This window comes from Haplochromis burtoni, unplaced genomic scaffold, assembly GCF_018398535.1.
Source record: "Haplochromis burtoni strain Fernald_Lab_line unplaced genomic scaffold, NCSU_Asbu1 Contig_487, whole genome shotgun sequence".
In the NCBI taxonomy this organism is placed as follows: Eukaryota; Metazoa; Chordata; class Actinopteri; order Cichliformes; family Cichlidae; genus Haplochromis; species Haplochromis burtoni.
The window spans coordinates 132,031-148,800 of NW_024582848.1; the positions used below are offsets into that span (position 1 = coordinate 132,031).

At 40.3% G+C, this 16,770-nt stretch overlaps 1 protein-coding gene across 5 annotated transcripts in view; it reads left to right on the plus strand.

Annotated features, from left to right (window-relative positions):
• LOC102293364 (voltage-dependent calcium channel subunit alpha-2/delta-4) overlaps nt 1-16,770 on the plus strand; it is an 82,528-nt gene that overhangs the window by 18,669 nt on the left and 47,089 nt on the right. For 4 of the 5 annotated variants that reach the window (XM_005946715.3, XM_005946716.3, XM_042213839.1 and 1 more), the window contains exons 4-25: nt 968-1,027; nt 2,504-2,666; nt 2,758-2,889; nt 3,295-3,355; nt 6,425-6,575; nt 7,340-7,414; nt 7,836-7,925; nt 8,796-8,909; nt 9,353-9,431; nt 9,507-9,640; nt 9,843-9,860; nt 11,239-11,316; nt 11,732-11,812; nt 11,896-11,970; nt 12,188-12,274; nt 13,399-13,470; nt 13,566-13,627; nt 14,242-14,309; nt 14,468-14,513; nt 14,698-14,795; nt 14,913-15,003; nt 15,217-15,309. In XM_005946715.3, coding sequence (XP_005946777.1) covers nt 968-1,027; nt 2,504-2,666; nt 2,758-2,889; nt 3,295-3,355; nt 6,425-6,575; nt 7,340-7,414; nt 7,836-7,925; nt 8,796-8,909; nt 9,353-9,431; nt 9,507-9,640; nt 9,843-9,860; nt 11,239-11,316; nt 11,732-11,812; nt 11,896-11,970; nt 12,188-12,274; nt 13,399-13,470; nt 13,566-13,627; nt 14,242-14,309; nt 14,468-14,513; nt 14,698-14,795; nt 14,913-15,003; nt 15,217-15,309 — 1,928 coding nt within the window. The remainder of the gene's footprint in view (nt 1-967; nt 1,028-2,503; nt 2,667-2,757; nt 2,890-3,294; nt 3,356-6,424; nt 6,576-7,339; nt 7,415-7,835; nt 7,926-8,795; nt 8,910-9,352; nt 9,432-9,506; nt 9,641-9,842; nt 9,861-11,238; nt 11,317-11,731; nt 11,813-11,895; nt 11,971-12,187; nt 12,275-13,398; nt 13,471-13,565; nt 13,628-14,241; nt 14,310-14,467; nt 14,514-14,697; nt 14,796-14,912; nt 15,004-15,216; nt 15,310-16,770) is intronic. The other variant, XM_042213837.1, reaches the window with a different exon arrangement.

The window sequence follows — 16,770 nt, forward strand, 5'->3', positions numbered from 1 at the left end:
CTGTCATGATAGGCTGTGTGGCAGGCAGGAAGGAAAAAGGACCCAAAATGCAGGACTCTCAAAGACGGGACTGGAACTGAAAACACAGCTTTAATGCTGGAAAAATCTCCTTATAAATAACTCCCACAAAAACAAAACAAAACTCAGAACAGGGGAATTGCACCACTGGAACACTACAAACACACAGCATGTAGAAAGTATGACGCAACAAAGGCCAAAGGCCAACACAGGGCTTAAATACGCAGTGGAGTAATCAGGGAATGGAAAACAGGAGGGAGACACAGCTGGGAGAAATTAGGGCTAACTGAATACGCTGACATAGGACTGGAACTATCAAAATAAAACAGGAAACAATTTACAAAGACGCAGACTTGACAGAGACAGACAGACTTGACAGAAAATATAATACAAAATCAAACCAGAACAACTCAAGAATCAGAACATAAATAATAATCTAGAAAAACACCAAAATATAAGAAACAGAAAATGCTGCGTCAAAATGACCCAGAACTGTGACACTAGCCTTGATAAAAATCATTTTGGTGCTTAAATGTTGCCTTTGTTGATGAATTCCTTTGTGTTGAACTCTGCGCTACAGTAACTAATTCACTTTTTCCCAACGCAGCTAAATCCAGCTGTGCATATTCCTTTAAAGCCATTCATATCTGAATTTTTCTTAAAGGAAGTGCTTCTCATATTGTTGTGGCTCTAAGGAGTCCTGATAATATTGATAATAAAAACGAAAAGAATCTGCTCACCAAAGTCCTTTTCTTTCTATACTCTTTTGAGACTGTATTATAATAATAATACTAATACTAATAATAATTTCTTAGCTCATTGTAGCTAATGAACCTTTAAAATGTGGATTTTGCACATTTCATAATTTTTCGCTGGTTTGCTTTTCTGTGCATGTGCAGTGCAGTCTTTTAGTCTCCGTTTTATTTCTCTCCTCTTTTTCTTGTGCCAGAGGTTAGCAGAATCTGCAGAAGACTCAGATTTGTACCATGAATTCAATGCAACATTAAAGGTCAGTGCAACTCTTTGGTTTTGATGATAACTGATTCACTGGCTGGTTTGGAATCACCCAGGACGTATTCTGTATTCTGCATGTTTAAATTAATGCTGATGGACGATAAAACCTCCATGTCTGTCATGTGTCAGTGTCGGGTGCATTTGTACTTTCCTTGGTTTAGCTGAATGCTATCATTAGCTGACTGTGCATGGATCAGAGTTGACAGCAGGCTGTGAGGCCGGAGCAGATTGGAGGTTTAAACCTCAGCTGACACCTGAAATTAGATTAGGTCAAACTTCACTGATCCTATAGGAAACTGGGTCGCAAAGAAACGCACAATAAGCATCAGGGAAGTTAAGTATTTCTGGATTCTTCCATCTGTGGGTTTGTATTTCTGATATTTTGCCGTAAACTTATGTGAATGAAACAAATATAATTTGTTCTGTACACATTTTCATATTGTGAAGCCAGAGATGTTTAACCCTTTAAAGCCGGTCGGAGTGGGCACGCTCCTTTTGCGTAACTATTTTTAAATCCCAGTAGCAGTGCAACCACGTAAGCTAGCGCAATAATTTTTTTTTGCATATGAAGCCGGAGAGTTGTACTTACATCTTATGCCATCAGCTTGTCCTAGGTCACGGTTTCCTTCCACATATAGCTTTGCAAAAACTGCATAAAAAGCACTTGCAGCAACAAAAACATAATATTCCAGAAACACGCTTTGCCGATCCGATCAGCTGTTTGTAACACTTCCTACGTCCATCAGCGCGAACTATCGCATGTCCGCCATGACCTGCCCGAAACCGGAAGTGACGTCATTTTGCGGAAATGTAGTTTTTTACCATCAGGGCCTTATGAGCCTATACTGGTGGTTTTTTTTTTTTTTTATAATTTGCATATAATATTTATTTTTGTTTTCCTGCAGTATATAAAAATTGGTGTATTTCAAAAATAAAACTATGAAGACACTCAAAATAAATTTCCTGTGGTGGGAAACTATTTTGTGCAACTTTTTTGTATTTACAGTTTTGAGGGTTAAGCCTCTTAAATTTCTCTAACTAGAAGGGATGCAGGAAGGTCCTGTACAAGGAGAGAGAGGACAGAAAGAAAAACCACGAGATAAAAGCTTAATGATATACAGTATTGGTGAGAGAGTACACAAGAGGCACTCATGCATTTTGGGTCGTTTAGGACCTTAATGAGCCCATAGCGGCAGAGGCTCCCTGATCCAGTCAAACCTTATTAAAAAGGAAATGTGAGATGCAACATGTTTTTATAGCTACTGTCAACATCAAAAACTTTTTCTCAGCCTTTGTTGCCAAAAACCTGACAGTTTTCAAGCTCTGCATGCTTATGGTGGCCCTGAGGGGTCAAAAACACAAAAACACATTAGACCAGATTCTAACTCCTCAATAATCTGAATGAACTGAAAATCAGGATTTCTGTGTGACAAACAAAACAAGCTGAATTTCCTGTTGCTGCCTCTCCCAGTTTGATTACTACAATTCGATGATGATCAACACTGCGGATGAGGATGGGAACTATGTGGATCTGGGTGGAGAATTTCCCCTCGAGGAGAATGAACATTTTAATAAACTGCCTGTCAACACTCAGATGAGCAACATCCAGGTTCCCACCAATGTGTACAACAAAGGTCAGAGGTGCTTCACGGCTGACTCCCTCAACATAGGCCATGGCTCTTTAAAAGGAAGCTCTAAATCAGCATGTTTTTCCTCTGTGTGCAGATCCTAACATCCTCAATGCCATCTACAACACAGAGGCTTTAAACGACGTCTTCATCGGTAACTTCCAGAAGGATCCTACACTCACCTGGCAGTACTTTGGCAGCTCCACGGGTTTCTTCAGGATCTACCCTGGTGAGTTCAGCCATAAAGTGTCCTGCTCGTTTCCAGCTCCATGATTTTATTTTTGGCTCTAATAGAGTAGCTTTGCATTATTTCACAATTCAAAATAATCCTTATGGTATCATTTACTCTTTTTCATGCATCTGTTGCCACTGATGGTGCCTCTGTTCTGTTCTGGGCTGTTGCTGTGGAAATACCAGTCTTTGTTTGACCCTTATGGTCCTGACTGAAATAAAACAAGTGAAATTAGACAGTTTGACATCATTTTGGAATGATCATATAATACAATTCCATACAATCCACACAAACTTCCCTGTTTGTCTTTCAATATTTCTTATATCCTTGTATCCATGTACGTTTTTTCTTATTGATATCACAGGTGTCACTCTGTGAACTGACTCCTTGTCTTTTGGTCAGGTATTAAATGGACTCCAGACTCCAACGGTGTTGTAGCCTTCGACTGCAGGAACAGAAACTGGTGAGTTTGTTCTACCAATCATTTGTCATTGCCTTCTGAGGTACAGTTCATTTGAATTTTTTTGTATTTATGGTAAATGGTAAAGTTCAGTGGTGATAATCATGTGGGGGACACATTACTCCAGAACCCGAGAACCTCAAAAGCTTAATGGGCTCAGGTTTTCCTGCTTTTTATCTCTGAGAGGCTTTGAAGTGACAAAGTCACACTACTCACTGGGGCTCTGCTATTTTTGGAACAGTAAAATAATCATTTCTGAGGTTATGTGCTTAAGCATAACAAGGGCTATATTTCACCTTGGCTGTTTGGTTTGATGACCCACTGAAGCCTGCTTGATTAGGGTTGTGTCTCACTCGAATGATATTAAATACTTAAATGTCCTGCAGGCAAACACTGAGGCAGCTGGGTTGCTAAGTTTAGCATGTTAATTTTAAAGGTGTCAACTCACCAGCAGCAGAGAAAGAGAAACACAGAATCCACTAATGAGGGAGGCTGGAAGCACCTCAGTCAAAGTGTGAATTTAATCTTTTTACAGATGCAAGAAGAAGAAGACTTCATTATATCTCACTGCCTTCAGCTCCCCACACAAATAAAGCTGCTTCAGTTAAAGACATAAATGCTTCTGCCTGAACGTAAACCAGCCAAACATGGTGCTTACTCTTCCAGTGGGAGATAGAAAAGCTTCCAAATTTCTGAACACTTGTAGAATCATCATCTTTAAGAGTAAAACCTCATTATCAGGGATGTACCAACTGTGCTACTGTGTATAGACTTATCTATATAACAGCAGGAATTAGCACAATGCAAAAATGGAATAAATCCCTCCATGAGGCTGAATTTGAGTCAGTCTAAGTGGCCACTCCGCTGGCTTTGCATTGGTTGAGCAGAGGCCAGCCAGACACTGATCCTCTGGAAAAGACGATAAGCTGCTCCTTAGTCGGGTCACGGCAGCCCACATGGCACCATATGTGACTGCTCATGCATTTCTAAATAATACCAGAGAACTGCATATGTCCCTGAATGCCTCATCGCTCCACATTACTGCAGCTGAGCTGCCATACATCTGCAGGGACTTACATTGAGAGAGACTGTGAAACATGCAGATTGAGTTTGTGATGATAGATGATACGTTTCTTTCTGCAGGGGCAATTCCTGGATTTTCTAAAAGCAGCTCATAAAGAACCTGTTGAGAATGTTTGCTTAACATCAGACATTTCTGCCAGAAATTAGTAACAAACTCCTCACGTTGATTAGAATTCACCAAACTATAAAGATTTGATTTTTACACAAATCCCCAGTTCCCCTGTATGAAGCTAACAATCTGTTAACCATAAATATATTTTATTCTGTTCAGTGCTGGACAGTCACAGTCTAAAAGTTTAAATTCACCTTTGCAAAGTAAAGGAGTACAGGAGAACCAGATTTCTGTGAGTTATATGATGAGGCCACTTTTCTTTTCTTTCTTTCTTTTTTTTTTTCTTCAAAAATTGGCTCAGGAGCATCCACACAGTTTTTCCCAGAGACGAGAAGATCTGCAGTTCATGGTTCCCTCTAATATCTCTGTCCATGTTTGAGAGTGACAGCTTAAAGTATGATTTACTGCTCAGCTTTTAATTGTTATGTGTTATCATAATTAGTTAAGTTGGACATTTTGCAGACAGCTTAAAGTGGCCATTAGGGGAAGTGCAGTTTTCGGTTCTTCTATATTGGCTGTACTTTGCAGGCTCGGAGGTTGCCTGATGCTCCTTTTCACATTTGACCTTTGGCTGCTGGAACTGTTGCAGTTAGATTGTTTTAATGGATGTTGAAGGACACTCTAAGATTCCTCACAGTGTTACTGGAGGCCAGTGTAATCCAGAGTAAGTATCGGGCTAGACATCATGTCTCCAAGGTTTATGGGCCGACTACAATCATTTCAATTTTGTCTGAATTTAGAAGCAGGAAATTCGAGGTCAGCCACTCCTTTGTCTTTAAGACATTCTTGTGGTTTAAGTAACTGGTGTGTGTCATCTGGCTTGGTGGATCGATACAGCTAGGTATCATCTGCATAGCAATGATAATGTATGCTCAAAAAAATCTGTTGTTGGATGAACACAATTTAATCGTGGCACCTTTTTCCACGTGATTTAACCAAGTACAATAACCCATTTTTGACCATGTCAAACCAACACATTTGGCATTTGGTGGTTTAATGTAATCAGATTACGTTGGATCAACGTAGTATACTTACATTGACTTGAAGTGATTTATTGAAGTATGTAAAGTGAAATTTGTTTTAATTCATTCGACACAAGTTAAAAACTTTAAGAGAACACAATGAAATCTTGTTGTTTGAACAACTACTTTGTTAATCAAGGCAATTAGTCTTGCTTAATGAACCAATATGGGGGTTGGTGATTTCATAGAGACAAACAACCATTTGCACTTACATTCATGGATAATTTAGAATCACCAATTAACGTAACTCTAATTACACACTGCAAACCAGCCAGATTGTGGATTTGAACCCAGGCCCTTCTTGCTGTGAGGCAACAGCAGTAACCATCACACCTCCAAGCTGTCACTCCAGGCTTAACAAAAGTAGGAAAGCTATGATTACAAGGCTTGATGCAGAATTTTCTGTACGTTTTTGTCCTTGACAGGTTAAACCACAATAAATAGCAATAGCATACACGTGGTGTGGGTGTAGCTGTCTGCCTCTTAAAACTCCAGCGATTTTCCTGCAGTTTGACTTCTAACATGATCTTGTGAATTTCGTGATTCCAGACAACTAACCACTCTTACTAGATCGTATCAGGTCATCTCAACAAGAACAAGTTGCTGAATTTCATGCAGATGCTACATGATTTAATTACGTTCACCATAGAAACATGAAATTATTTAGTTCAAATTACAAGTTTGGATCTTGTACATGTAACAACCACCCAATTTCATTTTTCTTAGTGTATGCTAATAATATATAATATGTGTATACAGGTATAATGTCAATGGCACTGCTCCACTACTCTGTGGAGTTTGGAGCAATGTTATTGATCCCAACAGCCATTGGCTGTCTCCACTTCCTGTGTACAGGTACATCCAGGCTGCCACGTCTCCCAAAGACATCATCATCATGGTGGACATTAGCGGCAGTATGAAGGGACTGAAGATGACCATTGCCAAACACACCATCAACACCATTCTGGATACACTGGGAGAGAACGACTTTGTCAACGTCATTGCTGTGAGACATGCGCACATCTACTTAAAAACTATTACAGTGTTGTGACTCTGAGCAGCGTTTAAGTGAAAAATGGCAGGAAAACAACAGTCATGACCAAAAGTTTCACAAGTGGCATAAATTTGGAGTTTCATACATTTTTTCAATTTAAATTATTTTTACTGGTATCTAGAGTTAAAAAATAACCATAATTATTTCCTTTCTTTTTAAGACTTATTGGATAATAAATCACATTTATGCAAAGAGATGGTATTTACAGTGATGGTAATCCATGCCTGCTTCATTAGCGCTACAGGCTCATAAGTTCTCATATCGTGCATATCCTGAAGCCCTGAAAGGATTCAGATGCAGTACTCAGAAAACTACATACAAACTACCAGAGACAAACACTATCCAAATGAAATGGAAAGGAACTAAACAAGAACAAGGAAGAACTCCTAACATAGAAATGTCACCAGTTATAACCAAATATCATCAAATTAACGTGTTGGAACCAACACGTTAATTTGATGTTGGATTAAGACCTGGCTGGTCAGGAAACCCCTCACATCTTAAAAAGTGTAATCACTTCTCAGTTTCATTATGAAAAGCATGTGTTGTGCTGGTGTGAGTACTTTTTAAGTCTGGGTAACATCAACATCATTGTGAATTCATAGCTTTATCACTAAAACAATAAAGGTTCAATTACTGGATTAGTTAATGGAACCACTGACTGCCTGTTTTTGCTCATGAGCCTGCCTCGTCTGTGTTTCTTTCCCTGTCTGCAGTACACAGACTACGTTCGCTACGTGGAGCCGTGTTTCAGAGGAACTCTGGTCCAGGCCGACTTGGACAACAGAGAGGTGAGACCATTATCTGCTTCATGGAAGCCTAAAGAGCCCAGGAGGCATCTTAGCAGCCATCACACAGACGCAAACACAGAGGGAAAACCCAGAGTGTCATTATCAGATCAGCCTCTTAGCCTAATTCTTAAAGTGGCATCAGAAACCACAGCAGGTCAAGCTGGAGCTAGAGAGCCTCTGTGCTTGTGAGAGTTTCTGTGTTAAGGCTGAAGGTACCGAATTTTTCAAAACTACCTCAAACATAAGATCAAAATTAGTCACCTAAGTAATAAATGATTGAAACTTGGTTGTAGTTGACTGACAGGATAAAGGGAGGCACATATATTCAAATTAAATTAAATCTGAATTTCTTTGAATCTGGGCAATAAAAATGAATGTCTGTCTGTATACAAAGCCTCTTTGTACTCGTTTCCCATCTCAGCACTTTAAGGTGTTGGTGGAGGAGCTGCATGTCAAAGGCGAAGCAAAGATCAAGAATGCCATGAAGGAGTCCTTCAAAATCCTGAACGAGGTTAGTGTCCGCTCAGCCCGCTTTTTACCACTCTCCTAACTTATATTGATTTTACCTGCTCCATCTTGGCCTGATTTCTAAATAACATGGGCGTGTCTACCATTTTTTTAACAACACTTACATTTACCTACCAATGAAAATATCAACTCCCCTAAACCACAGGTGGAGTTTCTAAAGAACATCAAAGTAAACATTCCCATCATTTTTTATCCCTCAACCATCAAAGGCTCGTGGGGTATTTTTGTCACCCTGCCGAGTAATTCTGAGTGACCTCGACAAAGTCAAGGTCAGAGGTCAAGTCTTCTGACAATAACCTTGGATTTTTCACATTTTTACCTTTGGTGCATTGAGTAACACTGCTGACTGCTGCTGGTTTTTTAATTATTTCACTGAGAGTAACCTGAGGTGTTCAGACCCAGCAGAAAACTGTTGTGTCAAACTGGACTGTGAATCTAAGATAAGGAGATAAATTCTCTTATTAAAACTAGTTTTTAAATGGTTGAGGCTTTTAGTGAGTTTACTTTATCTTTTTTATGTTTTTGAACATCTTGTCCATGCTTAAGATGTTTGGACTACTGTAATGCACTTATTGTTTTCTCTGTTGGGTACAATACTTTGTTAAACTGTTGTTTGGATATTCATGGTTTAAAACAATTTTAAGCTGGTTTAATGTTCACAACAAGCTTCCTGGAGAGCGGGAAGACTCAAAAAGATTTTCTTTACAGTAAAGTTGCTGTTTCCCTGGCTTAAAAGGGGCTTAAATCTAAAAAATGATATCTAGCATCACAAAGTGCTTTTTTATTCTCTTTTCAAAGAGTAGAGATCGATGATGGAGTTGTTGCTGTGTCTAAGTTGTGCATTTGTGTGCAGGCGAGGGCGAACGGTCAGGGCAGCATGTGTAACCAGGCCATCATGCTGATCACAGACGGCGCCATGGAGGACTTTCAGTCCGTCTTTGAGGAGTTCAACTGGCCTGAGCGCAGGGTGAGGACCGCGAGCTGAGAGCTTTTCCATATTAGAAATGAATTAACTCTACATCATAGCCTGTTTCACCTCATTACTTACTATTATTACACCATTAATATCACCATATTTGTTTCTTAAAAAGTTACTGTTACAATAATATGTAAATATATGAATATATTTTATAGTGACGTCACTTAAATGTCTCTATATACTGTAACCTTTGAATGTATTTTGTCTGTTGTTAGACAGTTCTATATACAATTGTTGTATCAGCGTATTACTTGTGTATTACTTTGGTAATTTATTGATTATTACCTCTTTATTGTCAAAGTATCACCTCATTCTTACGTGCTCTAAACCCGACTTCCTGTGTTTAACTACAGTTGCCTGCACAAAAACATTAGCAGGTAACTTTGTAAATGGGCAAACACGGACATAAACAGGTGTGCCACTGTGTTCAGGTGCGAGTCTTCACCTACCTGATTGGCAGAGAGATGACCTTTGCTCAAAACACCAAGTGGATCGCCTGCAACAACAAAGGTTGGTCCTGCGTGTGATACTTTCCTGGTTTTTCTTCATGCAGACACTAACATGCTCATGTGTGTTTTTTTTCAGGTTATTACACACACATCTCCACACTGGCAGATGTGCAGGAGAATGTCATGGAGTACCTGCACGTGCTCAGTCGGCCAATGGTCATCAACCATGACCACGATATCATCTGGACAGAGGCCTACATGGACACTGTGGTGAGCCTGCCTGGCCAATCAAAGGGCTTAAAGAAGCCATTAAACATATTTACAGTATACACTACCATTCTATTTAAATCTGTTGTGAAGGGCTCATTTAAATCAGAACAATGTCATTATTGTCATGTGTGTTTTTTCTCCTCGTCTCCATGAACCCATTATCCCATGATCCTCTGGGCCTTCATCTCCATCACCCCAACAGCTTCCAAACACAGAGGAGGTAAAAAAAAAAAAGAAGTTGCAGTTTTAGATTAATAGTTAGTTCTTCATCTGTTGGACTTGTGTGAAGCTCCTACAGGTTCTACCATCAGTATATAACATGGAGTTTAATTTGGCAGCTTAAAAGCAGAATTACTTATCAAATTAAATGCCTTAGTAAAAAAAATTATCAGGCAACTTTTCACCTTATTTTATTTTTGGCATTTCTTTTATCAGAAGATCCAAAGGAAGCAGCGCAAAGTTCAGCTTTTTAAGCTGCAATGGTTCAGAGCTGCAGAAACACAGCTTACAAATACTATGACACACCTGTGTGAAGATATCTGAGAACTGCATGGACATGTTTGCATCTCAGGTTTTAGGCCATGTTCTTCCTCCTGTGCAACAGGAGAAGCCTTTCAAATAGCCATTAGCTGCCATGTAGGTAAGGGTGAGGATATTAAACAGCATTGTAAGTGCTACAGGGAGCTTGTGAAGTGTCATCAAAGTGGAGTTATATGCGACGGTCTGTTTGATGTAGTAAATTAGCATTTTTAAAATTGCGTCCAGGCAACCCAGGGTGTCGACTTACTGAGTGCAGAAAAAGAGAGTTACAGAAGTCTATACAAGAAGAGACAAAACACAAACAAGCACCTTTCCTTGATGATTTTAGTGAGTTGGAAAAAACAGCATTTGGAGAACTCTGTGTGTCGAAGGACAAGGACTGATCAACACGAAGTCTTAGATCAGGTACACTAACAGGAACAGTTGAGGGCAAAGGCCTAGATTATTCTAGATCAGGATGGGCATATTTTCTGGTACAGAAACTAGAACCTCTGTCTTATCAGCTCTGAGCTTCAGAAAATTAGACTTTTTAGATTCTTTTATCTTTATTTTGTTCATGTAGAAGATCATCCATTCATCCATCCCATATTCCCACATTCAAATAAATAGATATATGGGTTGACTTTTAAAAAGGTGGCTTTTTCTCATAGTTTCCTGAAAGTTGCTGGAGGCCTCCCTGAAGTGTTCTCAAACTGATTGTAGTGCTCATATCATGGTCGGTTGGCAGGTCCGCATCAGGACCACACCACCACCTGGAGTTCAACCTCAGATGTGCACATAATGTGAAATCAACACACCGACAAATAACATTCTCTTTTTTTAAATCTGCAAAACACCTTTAAAATTAAGAAATGACCCAAAATGCCAACATACTATATAAAAACAAAAATGTAAAACCTGTACGGTCCCGTCTGTCAGAGTCTATCCAGCGACACGTTGTGTAATGTGGACAGTAATACTGTGTGCACCTGTTACAGATTTGTTGTTCATTATATTGAGTGTTTGTCTGTGTACTTCAGATAATCACACTTTGTGCCCAATTTTCTCTCGTCTCTCAGCTTTTCGCCACCAAGGCTCAGAGTCTGCTGCTCATGACCTCAGTGGCCATGCCGGTCTTCAGCAAGAAGAAGGAGACGGTCAGTGTCAGCTCTGATACACATCAGCCTGACGATGAAGAGCAGCACGTCTGTACAGTCAATGAAAACAGAAATAAATCGATAAATAGTTCAGATGACTTGTCATGCTGTACATTTACTATGACATTTTAAATTCTGCTTTGCTTTGGAAAATGTGAAAGAGAGCAAATATTTTGTACTTTGAACACTAAACACTGCTGCAGAAATAGCCTGCTGTTGAAAATGCATATCTTTTGTTATATTGAAATTGCACAGGCATTAAAAGTGTAGTTAAACTTTACAGTGACAGAAAAGGAAGCTTCACTGGGACACGCCACTGAAGGTCAAAGTGGGCTGAATGTGTCTGAAAGAAGCACAAACCAAAAGGCTGGTGCTTGATTATAACTCTGAGTTTTGACTGTGCGTCTGTCTCCAGCTGTCCCATGGCATCCTGCTCGGTGTGGTCGGCTCCGACATCCCGCTGATGGAGGTGATGAAGCTGGCACCCCGATACATGGTGAGCTCTGGGCGGTTTACTCTGTTTCTGCTTTATTTTATTTCCAAAATAAACGCTTTAAATGTTTTCTGCTCTCCTCTCAGCTGGGAGCTCACGGCTACGCCTTCCTCATCAACAACAACGGCTACATCCTGTCTCACCCCGACCTTCGACCTCTGGTGAGCTGTGTTTCAAGGCCACTTTGGAAAACACATTTAGCGCACGGGCTCCGTGGCAGCTGCTCTGATTTACTTGAGCTAAATTTAAAGTAATAAAAGTTTAGCAAATCTCCTGAAGGGTGCATTAAGAGGGAACGGTATCAAATATTTATGAGAAGGGTTGTACAGTATTACACACACACACACACTCAGTAACAGTGCCTCTTCTGTCCTGCAGTACAAAGACGGAAAGAAACTGAAGCCGAAGCCAAACTACAACAGTGTGGATCTGTCAGAGGTGGAGTGGGAGGACACAGACGAGCTGGTAAACACAAACAGATTATTTCAGGACACAATTATTGATGGTTTTGTTCGGATATCATCATGTGAATGTCAAAAGTTCCAAAAGCAGGAAAAGGGAAACATCAATAATGTCACACGTGCAGCATATTTTCAGCTCCGTAACATCAATTGCCTCCCCCCTTTCCTCACTCCTCATGCCACTGCCATTCTCGTCCATAATCTCATTATCTCTCGAATTGATTACTGTAACTCACTATTATTTGGCCTTACACAGAAATCCATTAACAAGCTCCAGAACTCTGCTGCCCGTATTATTACTAGGACTTCCTCTACCCACCACATCTCCCCAATCCTGAAGCTGCTTCACTGGCTCCCGGTTAAATTTCACATTCATTTAAAAATAATTCTTTATACATTTAAGGCTATTCATTCTCTCTCTCCACCATACCTCTCTGATTTAGTACAGATGAACTTCCCATCCCGGTGCCTCAGATCTTCTCTTTCTCTCTCTGTTCCTTCCGCTCGTCTGATTACAGTGGGGGCGGGGCTTTTAGTTGCTCTGCCCCTCGACTCTGGAATTCCTCACCCCCTGACCTCAGAAACATTACTTCATTCCCTCTTTTTAAGTCCAGCCTCAAAACTCACCTGTTTAAAGTTGCTTATGTTTAAACCTCTGCACGCTTTTAACTTTTATCTGTTACTCTTATTATTTTGTATTTGTTGTACAGTGTCCTTGGGAGCTCTGAAAGGCGCTATTTTTAAATAAAATGTATTATTATTAAATAATAATAAAGTAGACCCAGGCAGACCCAGGACACGCTGGAGAGATTATATCTCTCGGCTGGCCTGGGAACGCCTTGGTATTCCCCCGGATAAGCTGGAGGAGGTGGCTGGGGAGAGGGAGGTCTGGGCCTCTTTGCTTAGGCTGCTGCCCCCGCGACCCGGCCTCGGATAAAGCGGATGAAGATGGATGGATGTATTATTATTACTATTATTATTATTAAATCCCCTCGCGTTTAGTAATCCCTGATTTCTCTCTGCATGAGAGAATTTCTAGAGTGGTTCAGTAGCATCAGTGTCTTTTTTTTCTTTAGGCAGAAAAACATTTAAAATATATTTCAGAGTTTATTCTTTCTCTACTTTCAGCTGAGGACGGCCATGGTGAAAGGAGAGACAGGCACTCTCAGCCTGAACATCAGAGCGTCAGTGGATAAAGGGGTAATACTGATGTCTCAGTCAGTCGATCGTAGAGTTTGCTTATTAAATGTGCATAAACTGCAGCATCACTGATAAAATGATTCTTTGTGCCACAGAAAAGGCCGCTGTACCTCACCAACGAATATTTCTACACCAACATTGACAACACGCCTTTCAGGTAAACGCGCAGTGCTTTGTGCTTTGTCCATCCGTCCTTTCGTGCCCTGTCTGATAGTTTGTTCTTCCGGTTGTGCACGCGTAGCACAGTGACATCATCACTCGCTGAATTTTCAGTCAAACTTGTCAGTCAGCTGTGAAAGCATGTAGGGTCTAGCTGTACGCTGTTCATGCATCCTGACTTAATGTTTAGTCAGGGTAAAAGAAGGAAAACTTATAATATATCACATAATTTACACAACATCAAATTTAGGTCGTCACATGCTGAATGTTAATCCCTGCTGCTTAATTTTGGATTTTATTCTACTGGAACATTAATAAAGGGTGCACAACTCCAGCTTTTACGAAGGAATGGTCAAAGTCGGACCCCCTGTAGAAGATAGCAGCATAAATTCATCTCACAAGCCTGTAGTATGTGCTTATGGTCTTTAAAGAAAAGAAGAGATAATCAAAAATACAGAGGGATGGATCAAAAAGTTTTTTATTGTATATTAGTACAGAAAATATGTCCTGTAATGTTTGAGCTTCATCCAGGAGGCCTCTAGAGGGCAGCAGGGCACACTGTACGGTGCAGAAATCAAATTAGTGTCACCGTCTCCCCACCTGTCTCCGCAGCTTCGGCATGGCACTGACCAAAGGTCACGGGAAGCTCATGTTTATGGGAAATGTATCTGTGGAAGAAGGTGAGGTTTCCCACAACTGCCCTCAGTACAGACTTGAAATCGTGTGCTGTGTGGAGCCTGTTAACTACATGCTCTGCAACACATTTCTTAAACTAACGTGAAGTAAACTTCTGTGTTTTCATTTGAACCGACTAAACTTTTTCTACCTTGCTTCTCAGGGCTGCATGATCTGACCTCACCGGATCTCACCATCGCCTCTGAGTGGTAAAAACCGTCCTTGATGATGATTTAAGACAAACGTTTTCAGCCATTTCATTTATCTGTTCTGACACTGACACTGATCAGACAGCCTACAAATATATTGATGTTATTGGCCTGAAACCCTGTCAAACGTCCTGCAGAATACGGAGGTTCTGTGAACCTGGTTTAATAGATCTGTTTTCCTCAGGACTTACTGTGAGACAGACATCGACCCTGCTCACCGAAAGTACTCACAGCTGCAGGCCGCCATCCGCTACCTGCTGGGGAAGGAGCCTGACCTCGAGTGTAGGTTTTTGACACTCAAGCTTTAGTTTGTTCCCCTTTTCTGTGTTCAGTTAGAAGCTTTGGTCCAGGTTGACCTTGAATCTGCTTTCATTCAACTGAAGCTTTCCCATTAACCAGGTGATGAGGTGCTGCTGTCGCAGACGCTGTTCGACGCCGTGGTCACAGCTCCGCTTGAGGCCTACTGGAACACCCTGATGCTGAACGACAGGTCAGGCAGGAGACATGACATGCCCTGACGTTTTATTGGTTATGAGATGTCCTAAAACCTAAACAGATAAAACCAAAAATATCTGGAAGATCAATTGAGGTGTTTTACTTGTAAAAACTTTTGGGGCTTTTCTTGGAACGTGTGACGTTTGTCCGATTTTTGATAAAGAGCTGATTTCCCTTTTAATCTTGTGTTACTGTTGTTTGTATGCAGGGTGGAGCCAGGGGTTGAGACGGCTTTCCTCGGTACTCGATCCGGCCTGATGAGGGTTGTGAGATATGCAGGAGTGGAGACCAGAGTGGCAAAGTAAGACCCAAAATGAACAGAAGCACAAAAAATACCTGAATACTGGAAAACATGATGGCAATTTACTTTATTTTTTAATGGCAGCAACTCAGTTATGTAATGTGCAAGCATAGTAGTGATGGGATTTACGGCTATTTTTAGAGAACCGGCTCTTTCAGCTCTGAACCGGCTCTTCAGGTTATTTTGTTGCTTTAATTAATTTATTATTAACAATAATATAAAATTAAGCACAAAAGGAATTACTAATGTAAAAAACAAAAGTGGTTTTATTTATATATGTTTATATATAAATATATGCGGTGGCCCTTAGAGACAAAGCACGTCCAAACTCCAAAACACATCTAGCATGAACTGAACTTCAAAACAGAGCTACCTAGATCACTTAAATTACACAATTGAAAGCATATTTGTATTGTTTGTGTATTTATACACAATCACTCATATATATTCAAATAATTAAAAAAAAATGTTCATTTACCTGTTACTACCACACACCAAATCCGGTCGTTGGTACTTCCTGGCTTGTGTAGCCACTAGGTAACAAAAGCTCAACACTGCGCCTGCATCCTGGAGCACTTCTGTTGTGTTTTGTATGTGCTTTGTCTGTAGGGGCCACTGTAAATATACTTTTATTTATTCACTCCACATAAAATGGAATAAATAAATCATATAATACAAAAACCAACTGTTCACATTCAACTTTTAACTATTTAAATTTTCAGCTTTTTCCTTTTACAAATTTAAAGTGAAACAACACAAAACACTGCATGAATAAACTTTCTGAATCCTTTATCATCTGCAACTGAAAATAGTTGTGGATGATTACTATACCTTTCTAATGTGACGTTGTTGTCCCTGGCTCTCTTTCTCTCTCTCTCCCTCCCGCTCTGTTCCTGAGCTACTGAGTGTAACTACCGCCCCGGCTCTAAGAGCCATTTCGTTCGCGACCGACACATCACTAAAGCATAGGGTTTACCTAAACACAGATTCCCTACTTTTCCTGCTCCCAGGAGTTTTGAGCAACAGATTATTTGCTGCAGAGATGAGCCGTTCCCAAAATCATGAACAGAATACTAATGTCTCCCCATTTGCCCTACCAGAAAGTAAAAAGCAAAATATTGAGATTTCTGTGACCAAGAATATGAGAAAAAGGTGTTCAGCAAATAGGACTTCTCACTCCCGCTAACCTGACACTAAGTGCTCTTATTTACAGTGTATGATCACTGGTTTAATTTGCTATTTACAGAATATTTACAAGTGGCTCACAGCTATATAGAAGCCTGATACCAGCATCTACAAACTCTAGTTCTGATTTCCACTCAGTCTATTTCCTCCAAACTCGCAGTTTAAACAGGAAACTTGATGCTGGCTGATTGTTGGGTGCAGATAGGGGTGAAGAGAGGAAAGAGGTGGATGTGACCCGTGTCACCATCAAACACACACACACACACACACACACAC